This window comes from Euprymna scolopes, chromosome 39 (assembly GCF_053919585.1).
Source record: "Euprymna scolopes isolate OS-2025 chromosome 39, ASM5391958v1, whole genome shotgun sequence".
NCBI classification, from domain to species: domain Eukaryota; kingdom Metazoa; phylum Mollusca; class Cephalopoda; order Sepiida; family Sepiolidae; genus Euprymna; species Euprymna scolopes.
In genome coordinates, this window is record NC_136520.1 from 61043166 (window position 1) to 61068608 (window position 25443).

Consider the following 25443-nt stretch of genomic DNA (forward strand, 5'->3'; position numbering starts at 1 on the left):
TTTACGTTTGAGAAAATTTAGGCACATTTAAGATGTGTTTTTACGTTTGAGAACATATAGGCACATTTAAGATGTGTTTTTACATTTGAGAAAATATAGGCACATTTAAGATGTGTTTTTACGTTTGAGAAAATATAGGAACATTTAAGATGTGTTTTTACATTTGAGAAAATATAGGCACATTTAAGATGTGTTTTTACATTTGAGAAAATATAGGCACATTTAAGATGTGTTTTTACGTTTAAGAAAATATAGGCACATTTAAGATGTGTTTTTACGTTTGAGAAAATATAGGCACATTAAAGATGTGTTTTTACGTTTGAGAAAATATAGGCACATTTAAGATGTGTTTTTACATTTGAGAAAATATAGGAACATTTAAGATGTGTTTTTACATTTGAGAAAATATAGGCACATTTAAGATGTGTTTTTACGTTTAAGAAAATATAGGCACATTTAAGATGTGTTTTTACGTTTGAGAAAATATAGGCACATTTAAGATGTGTTTTTACGTTTGAGAAAATATAGGCACATTTAAGTTGCGTTTTTACATTTGAGAAAATATAGGCACATTTAAGATGTGTTTTTACGTTTGAGAAAATATAGGCACATTTAAGACGTGCTTTTACGTTTGAGAAAATATAGGCACATTTAAGATGTGCTTTTACGTTTGAGAAAATATAGGCACATTTAAGATGTGTTTTTACATTTGAGAAAATATAGGCACATTTAAGATGTGTTTTTACGTTTGAGAAAATATAGGCACATTTAAGATGTGTTTTTACGTTTGAGAAAATATAGGCACATTTAAGACGTGTTTTTACGTTTGAGAAAATATAGGCACATTTAAGACGTGCTTTTACGTTTGAGAAAATATAGGCACATTTAAGATGTGTTTTTACATTTGAGAAAATATAGGCACATTTAAGATGTGTTTTTACGTTTGAGAAAATATAGGCACATTTAAGATGTGTTTTTACATTTGAGAAAATATAGGCACATTTAAGATGTGTTTTTACATTTGAGAAAATATAGGCACATTTAAGATGTGTTTTTACATTTGAGAAAATATAGGCACATTTAAGATGTGTTTTTACATTTGAGAAAATATAGGCACATTTAAGATGTGTTTTTACGTTTGAGAAAATATAGGCACATTTAAGATGTGTTTTTACGTTTGAGAAAATATAGGCCCATTTAAGATGTGTTTTTACGTTTGAGAAAATATAGGCACATTTAAGATGTGTTTTTACGTTTGAGAAAATATAGGAACATTTAAGATGTGTTTTTACATTTGAGAAAATATAGGCACATTTAAGATGTGTTTTTACATTTGAGAAAATATAGGAACATTTAAGATGTGTTTTTACATTTGAGAAAATATAGGCACATTTAAGATGTGTTTTTACATTTGAGAAAATATAGGCCCATTTAAGATGTGTTTTTACATTTGAGAAAATATAGGCACATTTAAGATGTGTTTTTACGTTTGAGAAAATATAGGCACATTTAAGATGTGTTTTTACATTTGAGAAAATATAGGCACATTTAAGATGTGTTTTTACGTTTGAGAAAATATAGGCACATTTAAGATGTGTTTTTACGTTTGAGAAAATATAGGAACATTTAAGATGTGTTTTTACGTTTGAGAAAATATAGGCACATTTAAGATGTGTTTTTACATTTGAGAAAATATAGGCACATTTAAGATGTGTTTTTACGTTTGAGAAAATATAGGAACATTTAAGATGTGTTTTTACATTTGAGAAAATATAGGCACATTTAAGATGTGTGTTTACGTTTGAGAAAATATAGGCACATTTAAGACGTGCTTTTACGTTTGAGAAAATATAGGCACATTTAAGATGTGTTTTTACGTTTGAGAAAATATAGGCACATTTAAGATGTGTTTTTACGTTTGAGGAAATATAGGAACATTTCAGATGTGTTTTTACATTTGAGAAAATATAGGCACATTTAAGATGTGTTTTTACGTTTGAGAAAATATAGGCACATTTAAGATGTGTTTTTACATTTGAGAAAATATAGGCACATTTAAGATGTGTTTTTACGTTTGAGAAAATATAGGCACATTTAAGATGTGTTTTTACGTTTGAGGAAATATAGGCCCATTTAAGATGTGTTTTTACATTTGAGAAAATATAGGCACATTTAAGATGTGTTTTTACATTTGAGAAAATATAGGAACATTTTAGATGTGTTTTTACGTTTGAGAAAATATAGGCACATTTAAGATGTGTTTTTACATTTGAGAAAATATAGGCACATTTAAGATGTGTTTTTACGTTTGAGAAAATATAGGCACATTAAAGATGTGTTTTTACATTTGAGAAAATATAGGCACATTTAAGATGTGTTTTTACGTTTGAGAAAATATAGGCACATTTAAGATGTGTTTTTACGTTTGAGAACATATAGGCACATTTAAGATGTGTTTTTACATTTGAGAAAATATAGGCACATTTAAGATGTGTTTTTACGTTTGAGAAAATATAGGAACATGTAAGATGTGTTTTTACATTTGAGAAAATATAGGCACATTTAAGATGTGTTTTTACATTTGAGAAAATATAGGCACATTTAAGACGTGCTTTTACGTTTGAGAAAATATAGGCACATTTAAGATGTGTTTTTACGTTTGAGAAAATATAGGCACATTTAAGATGTGTTTTTACGTTTGAGGAAATATAGGAACATTTAAGATGTGTTTTTACATTTGAGAAAATATAGGCACATTTAAGATGTGTTTTTACATTTGAGAAAATATAGGCACATTTAAGATGTGTTTTTACGTTTGAGAAAATATAGGCACATTTAAGATGTGTTTTTACGTTTGAGAAAATATAGGCACATTTAAGATGTGTTTTTACATTTGAGAAAATATAGGCACATTTAAGATGTGTTTTTACATTTGAGAAAATATAGGCACATTTAAGATGTGTTTTTACATTTGAGAAAATATAGGCACATTTAAGATGTGTTTTTACGTTTGAGAAAATATAGGCACATTTAAGATGTGTTTTTATATTTGAGAAAATATAGCCACATTTAAGATGCGTTTTTACATTTGAGAAAATATAGGCACATTTAAGATGTGTTTTTACATTTGAGAAAATATAGGCACATTTAAGATGTGCTTTTACGTTTGAGAAAATATAGGCACATTTAAGATGTGTTTTTACATTTGAGAAAATATAGGCACATTTAAGATGTGTTTTTACGTTTGAGAAAATATAGGCACATTTAAGATGTGTTTTTACGTTTGAGAAAATATAGGCACATTTAAGACGTGTTTTTACGTTTGAGAAAATATAGGCACATTTAAGACGTGCTTTTACGTTTGAGAAAATATAGGCACATTTAAGATGTGTTTTTACATTTGAGAAAATATAGGCACATTTAAGATGTGTTTTTACGTTTGAGAAAATATAGGCACATTTAAGATGTGTTTTTACATTTGAGAAAATATAGGCACATTTAAGATGTGTTTTTACATTTGAGAAAATATAGGCACATTTAAGATGTGTTTTTACATTTGAGAAAATATAGGCACATTTAAGATGTGTTTTTACATTTGAGAAAATATAGGCACATTTAAGATGTGTTTTTACGTTTGAGAAAATATAGGCACATTTAAGATGTGTTTTTACGTTTGAGAAAATATAGGCCCATTTAAGATGTGTTTTTACGTTTGAGAAAATATAGGCACATTTAAGATGTGTTTTTACGTTTGAGAAAATATAGGCACATTTAAGATGTGTTTTTACGTTTGAGAAAATATAGGCACATTTAAGATGTGTTTTTACATTTGAGAAAATATAGGCACATTTAAGATGTGTTTTTACATTTGAGAAAATATAGGCACATTTAAGATGTGTTTTTACATTTGAGAAAATATAGGCACATTTAAGATGTGTTTTTACGTTTGAGAAAATATAGGCACATTTAAGATGTGTTTTTATATTTGAGAAAATATAGCCACATTTAAGATGCGTTTTTACATTTGAGAAAATATAGGCACATTTAAGATGTGTTTTTACATTTGAGAAAATATAGGCACATTTAAGATGTGCTTTTACGTTTGAGAAAATATAGGCACATTTAAGATGTGTTTTTACATTTGAGAAAATATAGGCACATTTAAGATGTGTTTTTACGTTTGAGAAAATATAGGCACATTTAAGATGTGTTTTTACGTTTGAGAAAATATAGGCACATTTAAGACGTGTTTTTACGTTTGAGAAAATATAGGCACATTTAAGACGTGCTTTTACGTTTGAGAAAATATAGGCACATTTAAGATGTGTTTTTACATTTGAGAAAATATAGGCACATTTAAGATGTGTTTTTACGTTTGAGAAAATATAGGCACATTTAAGATGTGTTTTTACATTTGAGAAAATATAGGCACATTTAAGATGTGTTTTTACATTTGAGAAAATATAGGCACATTTAAGATGTGTTTTTACATTTGAGAAAATATAGGCACATTTAAGATGTGTTTTTACATTTGAGAAAATATAGGCACATTTAAGATGTGTTTTTACGTTTGAGAAAATATAGGCACATTTAAGATGTGTTTTTACGTTTGAGAAAATATAGGCCCATTTAAGATGTGTTTTTACGTTTGAGAAAATATAGGCACATTTAAGATGTGTTTTTACGTTTGAGAAAATATAGGAACATTTAAGATGTGTTTTTACATTTGAGAAAATATAGGCACATTTAAGATGTGTTTTTACATTTGAGAAAATATAGGAACATTTAAGATGTGTTTTTACATTTGAGAAAATATAGGCACATTTAAGATGTGTTTTTACATTTGAGAAAATATAGGCCCATTTAAGATGTGTTTTTACATTTGAGAAAATATAGGCACATTTAAGATGTGTTTTTACGTTTGAGAAAATATAGGCACATTTAAGATGTGTTTTTACATTTGAGAAAATATAGGCACATTTAAGATGTGTTTTTACGTTTGAGAAAATATAGGCACATTTAAGATGTGTTTTTACGTTTGAGAAAATATAGGAACATTTAAGATGTGTTTTTACGTTTGAGAAAATATAGGCACATTTAAGATGTGTTTTTACATTTGAGAAAATATAGGCACATTTAAGATGTGTTTTTACGTTTGAGAAAATATAGGAACATTTAAGATGTGTTTTTACATTTGAGAAAATATAGGCACATTTAAGATGTGTGTTTACGTTTGAGAAAATATAGGCACATTTAAGACGTGCTTTTACGTTTGAGAAAATATAGGCACATTTAAGATGTGTTTTTACGTTTGAGAAAATATAGGCACATTTAAGATGTGTTTTTACGTTTGAGGAAATATAGGAACATTTCAGATGTGTTTTTACATTTGAGAAAATATAGGCACATTTAAGATGTGTTTTTACGTTTGAGAAAATATAGGCACATTTAAGATGTGTTTTTACATTTGAGAAAATATAGGCACATTTAAGATGTGTTTTTACGTTTGAGAAAATATAGGCACATTTAAGATGTGTTTTTACGTTTGAGGAAATATAGGCCCATTTAAGATGTGTTTTTACATTTGAGAAAATATAGGCACATTTAAGATGTGTTTTTACATTTGAGAAAATATAGGAACATTTTAGATGTGTTTTTACGTTTGAGAAAATATAGGCACATTTAAGATGTGTTTTTACATTTGAGAAAATATAGGCACATTTAAGATGTGTTTTTACGTTTGAGAAAATATAGGCACATTAAAGATGTGTTTTTACATTTGAGAAAATATAGGCACATTTAAGATGTGTTTTTACGTTTGAGAAAATATAGGCACATTTAAGATGTGTTTTTACGTTTGAGAACATATAGGCACATTTAAGATGTGTTTTTACATTTGAGAAAATATAGGCACATTTAAGATGTGTTTTTACGTTTGAGAAAATATAGGAACATGTAAGATGTGTTTTTACATTTGAGAAAATATAGGCACATTTAAGATGTGTTTTTACATTTGAGAAAATATAGGCACATTTAAGACGTGCTTTTACGTTTGAGAAAATATAGGCACATTTAAGATGTGTTTTTACGTTTGAGAAAATATAGGCACATTTAAGATGTGTTTTTACGTTTGAGGAAATATAGGAACATTTAAGATGTGTTTTTACATTTGAGAAAATATAGGCACATTTAAGATGTGTTTTTACATTTGAGAAAATATAGGCACATTTAAGATGTGTTTTTACGTTTGAGAAAATATAGGCACATTTAAGATGTGTTTTTACGTTTGAGAAAATATAGGCACATTTAAGATGTGTTTTTACATTTGAGAAAATATAGGCACATTTAAGATGTGTTTTTACATTTGAGAAAATATAGGCACATTTAAGATGTGTTTTTACATTTGAGAAAATATAGGCACATTTAAGATGTGTTTTTACGTTTGAGAAAATATAGGCACATTTAAGATGTGTTTTTATATTTGAGAAAATATAGCCACATTTAAGATGCGTTTTTACATTTGAGAAAATATAGGCACATTTAAGATGTGTTTTTACATTTGAGAAAATATAGGCACATTTAAGATGTGCTTTTACGTTTGAGAAAATATAGGCACATTTAAGATGTGTTTTTACATTTGAGAAAATATAGGCACATTTAAGATGTGTTTTTACGTTTGAGAAAATATAGGCACATTTAAGATGTGTTTTTACGTTTGAGAAAATATAGGCACATTTAAGACGTGTTTTTACGTTTGAGAAAATATAGGCACATTTAAGACGTGCTTTTACGTTTGAGAAAATATAGGCACATTTAAGATGTGTTTTTACATTTGAGAAAATATAGGCACATTTAAGATGTGTTTTTACGTTTGAGAAAATATAGGCACATTTAAGATGTGTTTTTACATTTGAGAAAATATAGGCACATTTAAGATGTGTTTTTACATTTGAGAAAATATAGGCACATTTAAGATGTGTTTTTACATTTGAGAAAATATAGGCACATTTAAGATGTGTTTTTACATTTGAGAAAATATAGGCACATTTAAGATGTGTTTTTACGTTTGAGAAAATATAGGCACATTTAAGATGTGTTTTTACGTTTGAGAAAATATAGGCCCATTTAAGATGTGTTTTTACGTTTGAGAAAATATAGGCACATTTAAGATGTGTTTTTACGTTTGAGAAAATATAGGAACATTTAAGATGTGTTTTTACATTTGAGAAAATATAGGCACATTTAAGATGTGTTTTTACATTTGAGAAAATATAGGAACATTTAAGATGTGTTTTTACATTTGAGAAAATATAGGCACATTTAAGATGTGTTTTTACATTTGAGAAAATATAGGCCCATTTAAGATGTGTTTTTACATTTGAGAAAATATAGGCACATTTAAGATGTGTTTTTACGTTTGAGAAAATATAGGCACATTTAAGATGTGTTTTTACATTTGAGAAAATATAGGCACATTTAAGATGTGTTTTTACGTTTGAGAAAATATAGGCACATTTAAGATGTGTTTTTACGTTTGAGAAAATATAGGAACATTTAAGATGTGTTTTTACGTTTGAGAAAATATAGGCACATTTAAGATGTGTTTTTACATTTGAGAAAATATAGGCACATTTAAGATGTGTTTTTACGTTTGAGAAAATATAGGAACATTTAAGATGTTTTTTTACATTTGAGAAAATATAGGCACATTTAAGATGTGTGTTTACGTTTGAGAAAATATAGGCACATTTAAGACGTGCTTTTACGTTTGAGAAAATATAGGCACATTTAAGATGTGTTTTTACGTTTGAGAAAATATAGGCACATTTAAGATGTGTTTTTACGTTTGAGGAAATATAGGAACATTTCAGATGTGTTTTTACATTTGAGAAAATATAGGCACATTTAAGATGTGTTTTTACGTTTGAGAAAATATAGGCACATTTAAGATGTGTTTTTACATTTGAGAAAATATAGGCACATTTAAGATGTGTTTTTACGTTTGAGAAAATATAGGCACATTTAAGATGTGTTTTTACGTTTGAGGAAATATAGGCCCATTTAAGATGTGTTTTTACATTTGAGAAAATATAGGCACATTTAAGATGTGTTTTTACATTTGAGAAAATATAGGAACATTTTAGATGTGTTTTTACGTTTGAGAAAATATAGGCACATTTAAGATGTGTTTTTACATTTGAGAAAATATAGGCACATTTAAGATGTGTTTTTACGTTTGAGAAAATATAGGCACATTAAAGATGTGTTTTTACATTTGAGAAAATATAGGCACATTTAAGATGTGTTTTTACGTTTGAGAAAATATAGGCACATTTAAGATGTGTTTTTACGTTTGAGAACATATAGGCACATTTAAGATGTGTTTTTACATTTGAGAAAATATAGGCACATTTAAGATGTGTTTTTACGTTTGAGAAAATATAGGAACATGTAAGATGTGTTTTTACATTTGAGAAAATATAGGCACATTTAAGATGTGTTTTTACATTTGAGAAAATATAGGCACATTTAAGACGTGCTTTTACGTTTGAGAAAATATAGGCACATTTAAGATGTGTTTTTACGTTTGAGAAAATATAGGCACATTTAAGATGTGTTTTTACGTTTGAGGAAATATAGGAACATTTAAGATGTGTTTTTACATTTGAGAAAATATAGGCACATTTAAGATGTGTTTTTACATTTGAGAAAATATAGGCACATTTAAGATGTGTTTTTACGTTTGAGAAAATATAGGCACATTTAAGATGTGTTTTTACGTTTGAGAAAATATAGGCACATTTAAGATGTGTTTTTACATTTGAGAAAATATAGGCACATTTAAGATGTGTTTTTACATTTGAGAAAATATAGGCACATTTAAGATGTGTTTTTACATTTGAGAAAATATAGGAACATTTTAGATGTGTTTTTACGTTTGAGAACATATAGGCACATTTAAGATGTGTTTTTACATTTGAGAAAATATAGGCACATTTAAGATGTGTTTTTACGTTTGAGAAAATATAGGAACATGTAAGATGTGTTTTTACATTTGAGAAAATATAGGCACATTTAAGATGTGTTTTTACATTTGAGAAAATATAGGCACATTTAAGACGTGCTTTTACGTTTGAGAAAATATAGGCACATTTAAGATGTGTTTTTACGTTTGAGAAAATATAGGCACATTTAAGATGTGTTTTTACGTTTGAGGAAATATAGGAACATTTAAGATGTGTTTTTACATTTGAGAAAATATAGGCACATTTAAGATGTGTTTTTACATTTGAGAAAATATAGGCACATTTAAGATGTGTTTTTACGTTTGAGAAAATATAGGCACATTTAAGATGTGTTTTTACGTTTGAGAAAATATAGGCACATTTAAGATGTGTTTTTACATTTGAGAAAATATAGGCACATTTAAGATGTGTTTTTACATTTGAGAAAATATAGGCACATTTAAGATGTGTTTTTACATTTGAGAAAATATAGGCACATTTAAGATGTGTTTTTACGTTTGAGAAAATATAGGCACATTTAAGATGTGTTTTTATATTTGAGAAAATATAGCCACATTTAAGATGCGTTTTTACATTTGAGAAAATATAGGCACATTTAAGATGTGTTTTTACATTTGAGAAAATATAGGCACATTTAAGATGTGCTTTTACGTTTGAGAAAATATAGGCACATTTAAGATGTGTTTTTACATTTGAGAAAATATAGGCACATTTAAGATGTGTTTTTACGTTTGAGAAAATATAGGCACATTTAAGATGTGTTTTTACGTTTGAGAAAATATAGGCACATTTAAGACGTGTTTTTACGTTTGAGAAAATATAGGCACATTTAAGACGTGCTTTTACGTTTGAGAAAATATAGGCACATTTAAGATGTGTTTTTACATTTGAGAAAATATAGGCACATTTAAGATGTGTTTTTACGTTTGAGAAAATATAGGCACATTTAAGATGTGTTTTTACATTTGAGAAAATATAGGCACATTTAAGATGTGTTTTTACATTTGAGAAAATATAGGCACATTTAAGATGTGTTTTTACATTTGAGAAAATATAGGCACATTTAAGATGTGTTTTTACATTTGAGAAAATATAGGCACATTTAAGATGTGTTTTTACGTTTGAGAAAATATAGGCACATTTAAGATGTGTTTTTACGTTTGAGAAAATATAGGCCCATTTAAGATGTGTTTTTACGTTTGAGAAAATATAGGCACATTTAAGATGTGTTTTTACGTTTGAGAAAATATAGGAACATTTAAGATGTGTTTTTACATTTGAGAAAATATAGGCACATTTAAGATGTGTTTTTACATTTGAGAAAATATAGGAACATTTAAGATGTGTTTTTACATTTGAGAAAATATAGGCACATTTAAGATGTGTTTTTACGTTTGAGAACATATAGGCACATTTAAGATGTGTTTTTACATTTGAGAAAATATAGGCACATTTAAGATGTGTTTTTACGTTTGAGAAAATATAGGAACATGTAAGATGTGTTTTTACATTTGAGAAAATATAGGCACATTTAAGATGTGTTTTTACATTTGAGAAAATATAGGCACATTTAAGACGTGCTTTTACGTTTGAGAAAATATAGGCACATTTAAGATGTGTTTTTACGTTTGAGAAAATATAGGCACATTTAAGATGTGTTTTTACGTTTGAGGAAATATAGGAACATTTAAGATGTGTTTTTACATTTGAGAAAATATAGGCACATTTAAGATGTGTTTTTACATTTGAGAAAATATAGGCACATTTAAGATGTGTTTTTACGTTTGAGAAAATATAGGCACATTTAAGATGTGTTTTTACGTTTGAGAAAATATAGGCACATTTAAGATGTGTTTTTACATTTGAGAAAATATAGGCACATTTAAGATGTGTTTTTACATTTGAGAAAATATAGGCACATTTAAGATGTGTTTTTACATTTGAGAAAATATAGGCACATTTAAGATGTGTTTTTACGTTTGAGAAAATATAGGCACATTTAAGATGTGTTTTTATATTTGAGAAAATATAGCCACATTTAAGATGCGTTTTTACATTTGAGAAAATATAGGCACATTTAAGATGTGTTTTTACATTTGAGAAAATATAGGCACATTTAAGATGTGCTTTTACGTTTGAGAAAATATAGGCACATTTAAGATGTGTTTTTACATTTGAGAAAATATAGGCACATTTAAGATGTGTTTTTACGTTTGAGAAAATATAGGCACATTTAAGATGTGTTTTTACGTTTGAGAAAATATAGGCACATTTAAGACGTGTTTTTACGTTTGAGAAAATATAGGCACATTTAAGACGTGCTTTTACGTTTGAGAAAATATAGGCACATTTAAGATGTGTTTTTACATTTGAGAAAATATAGGCACATTTAAGATGTGTTTTTACGTTTGAGAAAATATAGGCACATTTAAGATGTGTTTTTACATTTGAGAAAATATAGGCACATTTAAGATGTGTTTTTACATTTGAGAAAATATAGGCACATTTAAGATGTGTTTTTACATTTGAGAAAATATAGGCACATTTAAGATGTGTTTTTACATTTGAGAAAATATAGGCACATTTAAGATGTGTTTTTACGTTTGAGAAAATATAGGCACATTTAAGATGTGTTTTTACGTTTGAGAAAATATAGGCCCATTTAAGATGTGTTTTTACGTTTGAGAAAATATAGGCACATTTAAGATGTGTTTTTACGTTTGAGAAAATATAGGAACATTTAAGATGTGTTTTTACATTTGAGAAAATATAGGCACATTTAAGATGTGTTTTTACATTTGAGAAAATATAGGAACATTTAAGATGTGTTTTTACATTTGAGAAAATATAGGCACATTTAAGATGTGTTTTTACATTTGAGAAAATATAGGCCCATTTAAGATGTGTTTTTACATTTGAGAAAATATAGGCACATTTAAGATGTGTTTTTACGTTTGAGAAAATATAGGCACATTTAAGATGTGTTTTTACATTTGAGAAAATATAGGCACATTTAAGATGTGTTTTTACGTTTGAGAAAATATAGGCACATTTAAGATGTGTTTTTACGTTTGAGAAAATATAGGAACATTTAAGATGTGTTTTTACGTTTGAGAAAATATAGGCACATTTAAGATGTGTTTTTACATTTGAGAAAATATAGGCACATTTAAGATGTGTTTTTACGTTTGAGAAAATATAGGAACATTTAAGATGTGTTTTTACATTTGAGAAAATATAGGCACATTTAAGATGTGTGTTTACGTTTGAGAAAATATAGGCACATTTAAGACGTGCTTTTACGTTTGAGAAAATATAGGCACATTTAAGATGTGTTTTTACGTTTGAGAAAATATAGGCACATTTAAGATGTGTTTTTACGTTTGAGGAAATATAGGAACATTTCAGATGTGTTTTTACATTTGAGAAAATATAGGCACATTTAAGATGTGTTTTTACGTTTGAGAAAATATAGGCACATTTAAGATGTGTTTTTACATTTGAGAAAATATAGGCACATTTAAGATGTGTTTTTACGTTTGAGAAAATATAGGCACATTTAAGATGTGTTTTTACGTTTGAGGAAATATAGGCCCATTTAAGATGTGTTTTTACATTTGAGAAAATATAGGCACATTTAAGATGTGTTTTTACATTTGAGAAAATATAGGAACATTTTAGATGTGTTTTTACGTTTGAGAAAATATAGGCACATTTAAGATGTGTTTTTACATTTGAGAAAATATAGGCACATTTAAGATGTGTTTTTACGTTTGAGAAAATATAGGCACATTAAAGATGTGTTTTTACATTTGAGAAAATATAGGCACATTTAAGATGTGTTTTTACGTTTGAGAAAATATAGGCACATTTAAGATGTGTTTTTACGTTTGAGAACATATAGGCACATTTAAGATGTGTTTTTACATTTGAGAAAATATAGGCACATTTAAGATGTGTTTTTACGTTTGAGAAAATATAGGAACATGTAAGATGTGTTTTTACATTTGAGAAAATATAGGCACATTTAAGATGTGTTTTTACATTTGAGAAAATATAGGCACATTTAAGACGTGCTTTTACGTTTGAGAAAATATAGGCACATTTAAGATGTGTTTTTACGTTTGAGAAAATATAGGCACATTTAAGATGTGTTTTTACGTTTGAGGAAATATAGGAACATTTAAGATGTGTTTTTACATTTGAGAAAATATAGGCACATTTAAGATGTGTTTTTACATTTGAGAAAATATAGGCACATTTAAGATGTGTTTTTACGTTTGAGAAAATATAGGCACATTTAAGATGTGTTTTTACGTTTGAGAAAATATAGGCACATTTAAGATGTGTTTTTACATTTGAGAAAATATAGGCACATTTAAGATGTGTTTTTACATTTGAGAAAATATAGGCACATTTAAGATGTGTTTTTACATTTGAGAAAATATAGGCACATTTAAGATGTGTTTTTACGTTTGAGAAAATATAGGCACATTTAAGATGTGTTTTTATATTTGAGAAAATATAGCCACATTTAAGATGCGTTTTTACATTTGAGAAAATATAGGCACATTTAAGATGTGTTTTTACATTTGAGAAAATATAGGCACATTTAAGATGTGTTTTTACGTTTGAGAAAATATAGGCACATTTAAGATGTGTTTTTACGTTTGAGAAAATATAGGAACATTTAAGATGTGTTTTTACGTTTGAGAAAATATAGGCACATTTAAGACGTGCTTTTATGTTTGAGAAAATATAGGCACATTTAAGATGTGTTTTTACGTTTGAGAAAATATAGGCACATTTAAGATGTGTTTTTACGTTTGAGAAAATATAGGCACATTTAAGATGTGTTTTTACGTTTGAGAAAATATAGGCACATTTAAGATGTGTTTTTACATTTGAGAAAATATAGGCCCATTTAAGATGTGTTTTTACGTTTGAGAAAATATAGGCACATTTAAGACGTGCTTTTACGTTTGAGAAAATATAGGCACATTTAAGATGTGCTTTTACGTTTGAGAAAATATAGGCACATTTAAGATGTGTTTTTACGTTTGAGAAAATATAGGCACATTTAAGATGTGTTTTTACGTTTGAGGAAATATAGGAACATTTAAGATGTGTTTTTACATTTGAGAAAATATAGGCACATTTAAGATGTGTTTTTACATTTGAGAAAATATAGGCACATTTAAGATGTGTTTTTACGTTTGAGAAAATATAGGCACATTTAAGATGTGTTTTTACGTTTGAGAAAATATAGGCACATTTAAGATGTGTTTTTACATTTGAGAAAATATAGGCACATTTAAGATGTGTTTTTACATTTGAGAAAATATAGGCACATTTAAGATGTGTTTTTACATTTGAGAAAATATAGGCACATTTAAGATGTGTTTTTACGTTTGAGAAAATATAGGCACATTTAAGATGTGTTTTTATATTTGAGAAAATATAGCCACATTTAAGATGCGTTTTTACATTTGAGAAAATATAGGCACATTTAAGATGTGTTTTTACATTTGAGAAAATATAGGCACATTTAAGATGTGTTTTTACGTTTGAGAAAATATAGGCACATTTAAGATGTGTTTTTACGTTTGAGAAAATATAGGAACATTTAAGATGTGTTTTTACATTTGAGAAAATATAGGCACATTTAAGACGTGCTTTTACGTTTGAGAAAATATAGGCACATTTAAGATGTGTTTTTACGTTTGAGAAAATATAGGCACATTTAAGATGTGTTTTTACGTTTGAGAAAATATAGGCACATTTAAGATGTGTTTTTACGTTTGAGAAAATATAGGCACATTTAAGATGTGTTTTTACGTTTGAGAAAATATAGGCACATTTAAGATGTGTTTTTACGTTTGAGAAAATATAGGCACATTTAAGATGTGTTTTTACATTTGAGAAAATATAGGCACATTTAAGATGTGTTTTTACGTTTGAGAAAATATAGGCACATTTAAGACGTGCTTTTACGTTTGAGAAAATATAGGCACATTTAAGATGTGCTTTTACGTTTGAGAAAATATAGGCACATTTAAGATGTGTTTTTACGTTTGAGAAAATATAGGCACATTTAAGACGTGCTTTTACGTTTGAGAAAATATAGGCACATTTAAGATGTGTTATTACGTTTGAGAAAATATAGGCACATTTAAGATGTGTTTTTACGTTTGAGAAAATATAGGCACATTTAAGATGTGTTTTTACGTTTGAGAAAATATAGGCACATTTAAGACGTGCTTTTACGTTTGAGAAAATATAGGCACATTTAAGACGTGTTTTTACGTTTGAGAAAATATAGGAACATTTAAGATGTGTTTTTACGTTTGAGAAAATATAGGCACATTTAAGATGTGTTTTTACGTTTGAGAAAATATAGGCACATTTAAGATGTGTTTTTACGTTTGAGAAAATATAGGAACATTTAAGACGTGCTTTTACGTTTGAGAAAATATAGGCACATTTAAGATGTGTTTTTACGTTTGAGAAAATATAGGAACATTTAAGATGTGTTTTTACATTTGAGAAAATATAGGCACATTTAAGATGTGCTTTTACGTTGGAGAAAATATAGGCACATTTAAGATGTGCTTTTACGTTTGAGGAAATATAGGAACATTTAAGATGTGTTTTTACATTTGAGAAAATATAGGCACATTTAAGATGTGTTTTTACGTTTGAGAAAATATAGGCACATTTAAGATGTGTTTTTACGTTTGAGAAAATATAGGCACATTTAAGATGTGTTTTTACGTTTGAGAAAATATAGGCACATTTAAGATGTTTTTTTACGTTTGAGAAAATATAGGCACATTTAAGATGTGTTTTTACGTTTGAGAAAATATAGGCACATTTAAGATGTGTTTTTAGATTTGAGAAAATATAGGCACATTTAAGATGTGTTTTTACGTTTGAGAAAATGTAGGCACATTTAAGACGTGCTTTTACGTTTGAGAAAATATAGGCACATTTAAGATGTGCTTTTACGTTTGAGAAAATATAGGCACATTTAAGATGTGTTTTTACGTTTGAGAAAATATAGGCACATTTAAGACGTGCTTTTACGTTTGAGAAAGTATAGGCACATTTAAGATGTGTTATTACGTTTGAGAAAATATAGGCACATTTAAGATGTGTTTTTACGTTTGAGAAAATATAGGCACATTTAAGATGTGTTTTTACGTTTGAGAAAATATAGGAACATTTAAGACGTGCTTTTACGTTTGAGAAAATATAGGCACATTTAAGATGTGTTTTTACGTTTGAGAAAATATAGGAACATTTAAGATGTGTTTTTACGTTTGAGAAAATATAGGAACATTTAAGATGTGTTTTTACGTTTGAGAAAATATAGGCACATTTAAGATGTGTTTTTACGTTTGAGAAAATATAGGCACATTTAAGATGTGTTTTTACATTTGAGAAAATATAGGCACATTTAAGATGTGTTTTTACATTTGAGAAAATATAGGCACATTTAAGATGTGTTTTTACATTTGAGAAAATATAGGCACATTTAAGATGTGTTTTTACGTTTGAGAAAATATAGGCACATTTAAGATGTGTTTTTATATTTGAGAAAATATAGCCACATTTAAGATGCGTTTTTACATTTGAGAAAATATAGGCACATTTAAGATGTGTTTTTACATTTGAGAAAATATAGGCACATTTAAGATGTGCTTTTACGTTTGAGAAAATATAGGCACATTTAAGATGTGTTTTTACATTTGAGAAAATATAGGCACATTTAAGATGTGTTTTTACGTTTGAGAAAATATAGGCACATTTAAGATGTGTTTTTACGTTTGAGAAAATATAGGCACATTTAAGACGTGTTTTTACGTTTGAGAAAATATAGGCACATTTAAGACGTGCTTTTACGTTTGAGAAAATATAGGCACATTTAAGATGTGTTTTTACATTTGAGAAAATATAGGCACATTTAAGATGTGTTTTTACGTTTGAGAAAATATAGGCACATTTAAGATGTGTTTTTACATTTGAGAAAATATAGGCACATTTAAGATGTGTTTTTACATTTGAGAAAATATAGGCACATTTAAGATGTGTTTTTACATTTGAGAAAATATAGGCACATTTAAGATGTGTTTTTACATTTGAGAAAATATAGGCACATTTAAGATGTGTTTTTACGTTTGAGAAAATATAGGCACATTTAAGATGTGTTTTTACGTTTGAGAAAATATAGGCCCATTTAAGATGTGTTTTTACGTTTGAGAAAATATAGGCACATTTAAGATGTGTTTTTACGTTTGAGAAAATATAGGAACATTTAAGATGTGTTTTTACATTTGAGAAAATATAGGCACATTTAAGATGTGTTTTTACATTTGAGAAAATATAGGAACATTTAAGATGTGTTTTTACATTTGAGAAAATATAGGCACATTTAAGATGTGTTTTTACATTTGAGAAAATATAGGCCCATTTAAGATGTGTTTTTACATTTGAGAAAATATAGGCACATTTAAGATGTGTTTTTACGTTTGAGAAAATATAGGCACATTTAAGATGTGTTTTTACATTTGAGAAAATATAGGCACATTTAAGATGTGTTTTTACGTTTGAGAAAATATAGGCACATTTAAGATGTGTTTTTACGTTTGAGAAAATATAGGAACATTTAAGATGTGTTTTTACGTTTGAGAAAATATAGGCACATTTAAGATGTGTTTTTACATTTGAGAAAATATAGGCACATTTAAGATGTGTTTTTACGTTTGAGAAAATATAGGAACATTTAAGATGTGTTTTTACATTTGAGAAAATATAGGCACATTTAAGATGTGTGTTTACGTTTGAGAAAATATAGGCACATTTAAGACGTGCTTTTACGTTTGAGAAAATATAGGCACATTTAAGATGTGTTTTTACGTTTGAGAAAATATAGGCACATTTAAGATGTGTTTTTACGTTTGAGGAAATATAGGAACATTTCAGATGTGTTTTTACATTTGAGAAAATATAGGCACATTTAAGATGTGTTTTTACGTTTGAGAAAATATAGGCACATTTAAGATGTGTTTTTACATTTGAGAAAATATAGGCACATTTAAGATGTGTTTTTACGTTTGAGAAAATATAGGCACATTTAAGATGTGTTTTTACGTTTGAGGAAATATAGGCCCATTTAAGATGTGTTTTTACATTTGAGAAAATATAGGCACATTTAAGATGTGTTTTTACATTTGAGAAAATATAGGAACATTTTAGATGTGTTTTTACGTTTGAGAAAATATAGGCACATTTAAGATGTGTTTTTACATTTGAGAAAATATAGGCACATTTAAGATGTGTTTTTACGTTTGAGAAAATATAGGCACATTAAAGATGTGTTTTTACATTTGAGAAAATATAGGCACATTTAAGATGTGTTTTTACGTTTGAGAAAATATAGGCACATTTAAGATGTGTTTTTACGTTTGAGAACATATAGGCACATTTAAGATGTGTTTTTACATTTGAGAAAATATAGGCACATTTAAGATGTGTTTTTACGTTTGAGAAAATATAGGAACATGTAAGATGTGTTTTTACATTTGAGAAAATATAGGCACATTTAAGATGTGTTTTTACATTTGAGAAAATATAGGCACATTTAAGACGTGCTTTTACGTTTGAGAAAATATAGGCACATTTAAGATGTGTTTTTACGTTTGAGAAAATATAGGCACATTTAAGATGTGTTTTTACGTTTGAGGAAATATAGGAACATTTAAGATGTGTTTTTACATTTGAGAAAATATAGGCACATTTAAGATGTGTTTTTACATTTGAGAAAATATAGGCACATTTAAGATGTGTTTTTACGTTTGAGAAAATATAGGCACATTTAAGATGTGTTTTTACGTTTGAGAAAATATAGGCACATTTAAGATGTGTTTTTACATTTGAGAAAATATAGGCACATTTAAGATGTGTTTTTACATTTGAGAAAATATAGGCACATTTAAGATGTGTTTTTACATTTGAGAAAATATAGGCACATTTAAGATGTGTTTTTACGTTTGAGAAAATATAGGCACATTTAAGATGTGTTTTTATATTTGAGAAAATATAGCCACATTTAAGATGCGTTTTTACATTTGAGAAAATATAGGCACATTTAAGATGTGTTTTTACATTTGAGAAAATATAGGCACATTTAAGATGTGTTTTTACGTTTGAGAAAATATAGGCACATTTAAGATGTGTTTTTACGTTTGAGAAAATATAGGAACATTTAAGATGTGTTTTTACGTTTGAGAAAATATAGGCACATTTAAGACGTGCTTTTATGTTTGAGAAAATATAGGCACATTTAAGATGTGTTTTTACGTTTGAGAAAATATAGGCACATTTAAGATGTGTTTTTACGTTTGAGAAAATATAGGCACATTTAAGATGTGTTTTTACGTTTGAGAAAATATAGGCACATTTAAGATGTGTTTTTACATTTGAGAAAATATAGGCCCATTTAAGATGTGTTTTTACGTTTGAGAAAATATAGGCACATTTAAGACGTGCTTTTACGTTTGAGAAAATATAGGCACATTTAAGATGTGCTTTTACGTTTGAGAAAATATAGGCACATTTAAGATGTGTTTTTACGTTTGAGAAAATATAGGCACATTTAAGATGTGTTTTTACGTTTGAGGAAATATAGGAACATTTAAGATGTGTTTTTACATTTGAGAAAATATAGGCACATTTAAGATGTGTTTTTACATTTGAGAAAATATAGGCACATTTAAGATGTGTTTTTACGTTTGAGAAAATATAGGCACATTTAAGATGTGTTTTTACGTTTGAGAAAATATAGGCACATTTAAGATGTGTTTTTACATTTGAGAAAATATAGGCACATTTAAGATGTGTTTTTACATTTGAGAAAATATAGGCACATTTAAGATGTGTTTTTACATTTGAGAAAATATAGGCACATTTAAGATGTGTTTTTACGTTTGAGAAAATATAGGCACATTTAAGATGTGTTTTTATATTTGAGAAAATATAGCCACATTTAAGATGCGTTTTTACATTTGAGAAAATATAGGCACATTTAAGATGTGTTTTTACATTTGAGAAAATATAGGCACATTTAAGATGTGTTTTTACGTTTGAGAAAATATAGGCACATTTAAGATGTGTTTTTACGTTTGAGAAAATATAGGAACATTTAAGATGTGTTTTTACATTTGAGAAAATATAGGCACATTTAAGACGTGCTTTTACGTTTGAGAAAATATAGGCACATTTAAGATGTGTTTTTACGTTTGAGAAAATATAGGCACATTTAAGATGTGTTTTTACGTTTGAGAAAATATAGGCACATTTAAGATGTGTTTTTACGTTTGAGAAAATATAGGCACATTTAAGATGTGTTTTTACGTTTGAGAAAATATAGGCACATTTAAGATGTGTTTTTACGTTTGAGAAAATATAGGCACATTTAAGATGTGTTTTTACATTTGAGAAAATATAGGCACATTTAAGATGTGTTTTTACGTTTGAGAAAATATAGGCACATTTAAGACGTGCTTTTACGTTTGAGAAAATATAGGCACATTTAAGATGTGCTTTTACGTTTGAGAAAATATAGGCACATTTAAGATGTGTTTTTACGTTTGAGAAAATATAGGCACATTTAAGACGTGCTTTTACGTTTGAGAAAATATAGGCACATTTAAGATGTGTTATTACGTTTGAGAAAATATAGGCACATTTAAGATGTGTTTTTACGTTTGAGAAAATATAGGCACATTTAAGATGTGTTTTTACGTTTGAGAAAATATAGGCACATTTAAGACGTGCTTTTACGTTTGAGAAAATATAGGCACATTTAAGATGTGTTTTTACGTTTGAGAAAATATAGGAACATTTAAGATGTGTTTTTACGTTTGAGAAAATATAGGCACATTTAAGATGTGTTTTTACGTTTGAGAAAATATAGGCACATTTAAGATGTGTTTTTACGTTTGAGAAAATATAGGAACATTTAAGACGTGCTTTTACGTTTGAGAAAATATAGGCACATTTAAGATGTGTTTTTACGTTTGAGAAAATATAGGAACATTTAAGATGTGTTTTTACATTTGAGAAAATATAGGCACATTTAAGATGTGCTTTTACGTTGGAGAAAATATAGGCACATTTAAGATGTGCTTTTACGTTTGAGGAAATATAGGAACATTTAAGATGTGTTTTTACATTTGAGAAAATATAGGCACATTTAAGATGTGTTTTTACGTTTGAGAAAATATAGGCACATTTAAGATGTGTTTTTACGTTTGAGAAAATATAGGCACATTTAAGATGTGTTTTTACGTTTGAGAAAATATAGGCACATTTAAGATGTTTTTTTACGTTTGAGAAAATATAGGCACATTTAAGATGTGTTTTTACGTTTGAGAAAATATAGGCACATTTAAGATGTGTTTTTAGATTTGAGAAAATATAGGCACATTTAAGATGTGTTTTTACGTTTGAGAAAATGTAGGCACATTTAAGACGTGCTTTTACGTTTGAGAAAATATAGGCACATTTAAGATGTGCTTTTACGTTTGAGAAAATATAGGCACATTTAAGATGTGTTTTTACGTTTGAGAAAATATAGGCACATTTAAGACGTGCTTTTACGTTTGAGAAAGTATAGGCACATTTAAGATGTGTTATTACGTTTGAGAAAATATAGGCACATTTAAGATGTGTTTTTACGTTTGAGAAAATATAGGCACATTTAAGATGTGTTTTTACGTTTGAGAAAATATAGGAACATTTAAGACGTGCTTTTACGTTTGAGAAAATATAGGCACATTTAAGATGTGTTTTTACGTTTGAGAAAATATAGGAACATTTAAGATGTGTTTTTACGTTTGAGAAAATATAGGCACATTTAAGATGTGTTTTTACGTTTGAGAAAATATAGGCACATTTAAGATGTGTTTTTACGTTTGAGAAAATATAGGAACATTTAAGACGTGCTTTTACGTTTGAGAAAATATAGGCACATTTAAGATGTGTTTTTACGTTTGAGAAAATATAGGAACATTTAAGATGTGTTTTTACATTTGAGAAAATATAGGCACATTTAAGATGTGCTTTTACGTTGGAGAAAATATAGGCACATTTAAGATGTGCTTTTACGTTTGAGGAAATATAGGAACATTTAAGATGTGTTTTTACATTTGAGAAAATATAGGCACATTTAAGATGTGTTTTTACGTTTGAGAAAATATAGGCACATTTAAGATGTGTTTTTACGTTTGAGAAAATATAGGCACATTTAAGATGTGTTTTTACGTTTGAGAAAATATAGGCACATTTAAGATGTGTTTTTACGTTTGAGAAAATATAGGCACATTTAAGATGTGTTTTTACATTTGAGAAAATATAGGAACATTTAAGATGTGTTTTTACAGTAATCGAGACAGCATAACACTCTTATAGTTAAATATTTAGAGATTTATATAAAATCAGAATCGGTAATTGTATTGGAATCAGGAATTTAGTACGGAATCGGTAATTGTACCAGAATCGGGAAAAATATTGGAATCGTCCCATCACTAAAAGTTGCACTCGTTTGGAGATTGAAGGTTCAATCCTCAGTGTGGGTGACGTTTTAATTGCGATTGTGAATTACTTAGGATTCCTATCTAGTAATGGTTGACGGAACGAGAGCATGCTACCCCCGTGAATTAAATACAAGGTTCTTTTCCAAATTCCGTGCGGATTCCCGGCGTTTCTCAGGATAATTCCGGAGTTCGACAGAAAGATTACCGAGTTCAACAAGATACACCCAAAGAAGGTCGGAGGTTTCGTCTGCTGAAACGTTGTGAAAATAACACTCAAGATGAGGACGGTAGCCCAAAGGATCCAAATAATACGAATAATCGATCCTCATCTCAAAAATTTAAAAAAGGATAATTGTGAAGATTATAAATAATGATCGTTCCAAGGATTCTTGATCTTTGGCATTTGTGTGATTCTAAATCAGGATCTGTTGGTGAGATCCCAATTTGAGAACTTTTGACTGTACTGTTAACATGGGATGTTGGGGTGTTTATTACGAAAGCCGTTCTTAATCCTTACTCATCATTACTCTCCTGTCCCCTCTTTAAGGGGTTTTATTTCCATCAGTTTATTACACTTTAGTTTAAAATAATATTAACTATTACTATTAATTATTAATATTAATAATCAATGGATGATTAATATTAATAATCAATTAATAATAAGTAAAATAATAAAAGTCTTTAATTTTTAAAACGTAAATCCGATCTTTTTACCCCTTTGGAGTAAAAATTAAATCAACTAAAATATATATCATACATTATGACCTCTCATGTCCAAAAAAAACGATCATTAACCGATCATTATGAATTTTAGAAAATTCATAATGATCGGTTAATTAGTTTACCTAACTTTATATTACTAGAGCCTATTTACTATGCCTCCCCACGGGACAGAGTTAGACACCAGGGTCGTTTTTTAACGTGGAGAAAAGGTACAAAAATAAAAAAATTGTCTCAGTCGTGAAGGACTGATCCTCCACCGAAATTATATGATTATTTATATTACTAGAGACGTGTAATTATGTAATATTTTTTTTTCTGTTTTTTTTTTTTTTTTTTTCTAGATAATCTTTGGCACAGGAGACCAGTTGCATGCAATCACCATGACAGCCAATTCTGGATATGTCCGTGCAGCCGAAAATCATGTAAGTAAAACACTTTATCCATTTTTATGCACAATAGCAATAACGCATAGCAAAGAATGATTTTCTTTTTTTAACATGTGAGTTATAGTTAAAACGTATGAAGCATTCTCCGGCAGTTGATATTCTTTATAAACAGTAAGATTTCCCTGCCTCAGGGCTTGTGAGGATAGCGTACTGAATAGGAATTCAAACTATAAAAAAAAGCCCCCCCCCCAAAAAAAAACATACAGTTTCAATTTCAGTCTGAAGCACTTGCTAGTCTACTCACACTGATAGTCGATCTGTGATAGCGGCTCTTGTGCATATAATGGTGCTACTATATATATATGTATATATATATATATATGTATATATATATATATATATAGTAATTTATAAAATATATATGGCGATTAAGCTACACTGAATATTCTGCGTTTCATCCACTATAGGATTCGTCAGGCTTATATATATATATATATAGTAATCTACACAGATTGTTTTGCTGTATCATAGCTCTTCAGTGCGGCTGGACTAGCAATTACCTCAAACCAGGAATGAAACCTGACTGCCTAGGCGACAGTCTGCACTTGTAACCATTACACTATTTGACTGCGGCTAAGATGGGTATATATGTATCTAGACTCCTATAAATTTGTTTTTTTTTGTGAGCATTGATATTCATATAAAAAAACAACTTTTTTTTCTATTTATTTAAAAAGAAAATACAACTTTGTTATATATGGGTCCTAGAATGGCATTCATCTGCAAAAGATCTAGCTAATTTGCATATTCTTTTAAACATTCATCTTAATTAATTCCCTATTAGTTTTTTCGATTTTCTAATGGGATGATCATCTTTAGTTAACTATTACGTGTAATTATATTCATGCAGATATTCTACATGATTTATACTTGCGTGATATTTGCGTAAAAACATTGTAGTAAACACAAACCTCTTTCTATATATATTTATGCATGCGTATATATATTTGTTTAAAAAGTTTTGCCTACCAAACTCCTCTGTCAGTTTTTGGTCTACAGACATGAAACTTAATATATAGAGTATTTGAACCCATGTGAAATATTTGGGTTTTAATTGGGGAAAATCAGTGCAAAAGTGTGAAAATTAAAAAAATGGAATTTACAAGGTGAAGGTTGAACGATGACATTATGAATACGCATGCATAACGTAATAGTTATTGGTTCATGTTTTAATTTTTAGTCTTGCAGCAAACATGTCTTCATAGCTCAGACATTAACATCAAAGGAAAAAGTAGATCATAAACTAAACGTTTTGGTTTCGATTCTCGGTAGTGGCGCATGAGTCATATTTTTTTTAACTTTAAATCATTACAATATATATTGGATCCAATATGATATTATAATAAATACAAAATCTGCATTAATCAAAATATCATACTTATGTTAAAAACTGCAAGAACTTTATTGTCAACCTGATATATGTATTGAAAGTGGGCAAAAGTTATGGCCCCTCGATCTAGAATGAGTGTTTTATGCCAAATTCATGGCTGGATATGCAACTCATTTTTGCATTAAATTCTAATTTGTAACTGTGCATCGAATAGATAACATAATACTCATTTCACTGCACCTTATCATAACAAAAGTCCATACAAAATTTCAGCCCGATCGGCCAGTAGTTTATGAGAAAACTTTTTAAGTAAATGTGGT

At 28.1% G+C, this 25443-nt stretch overlaps 1 protein-coding gene across 1 annotated transcript in view; it reads left to right on the forward strand.

Moving 5' to 3' along the window:
* LOC145263803 (UPF0415 protein C7orf25 homolog) overlaps window positions 1–25443 on the forward strand; it is a 707479-nt gene that overhangs the window by 648932 nt on the left and 33104 nt on the right. The window contains exon 6 of the mRNA XM_080120866.1: window positions 23689–23769. Within this exon, the coding sequence (XP_079976992.1) occupies window positions 23689–23769 (81 nt within the window). The remainder of the gene's footprint in view (window positions 1–23688; window positions 23770–25443) is intronic.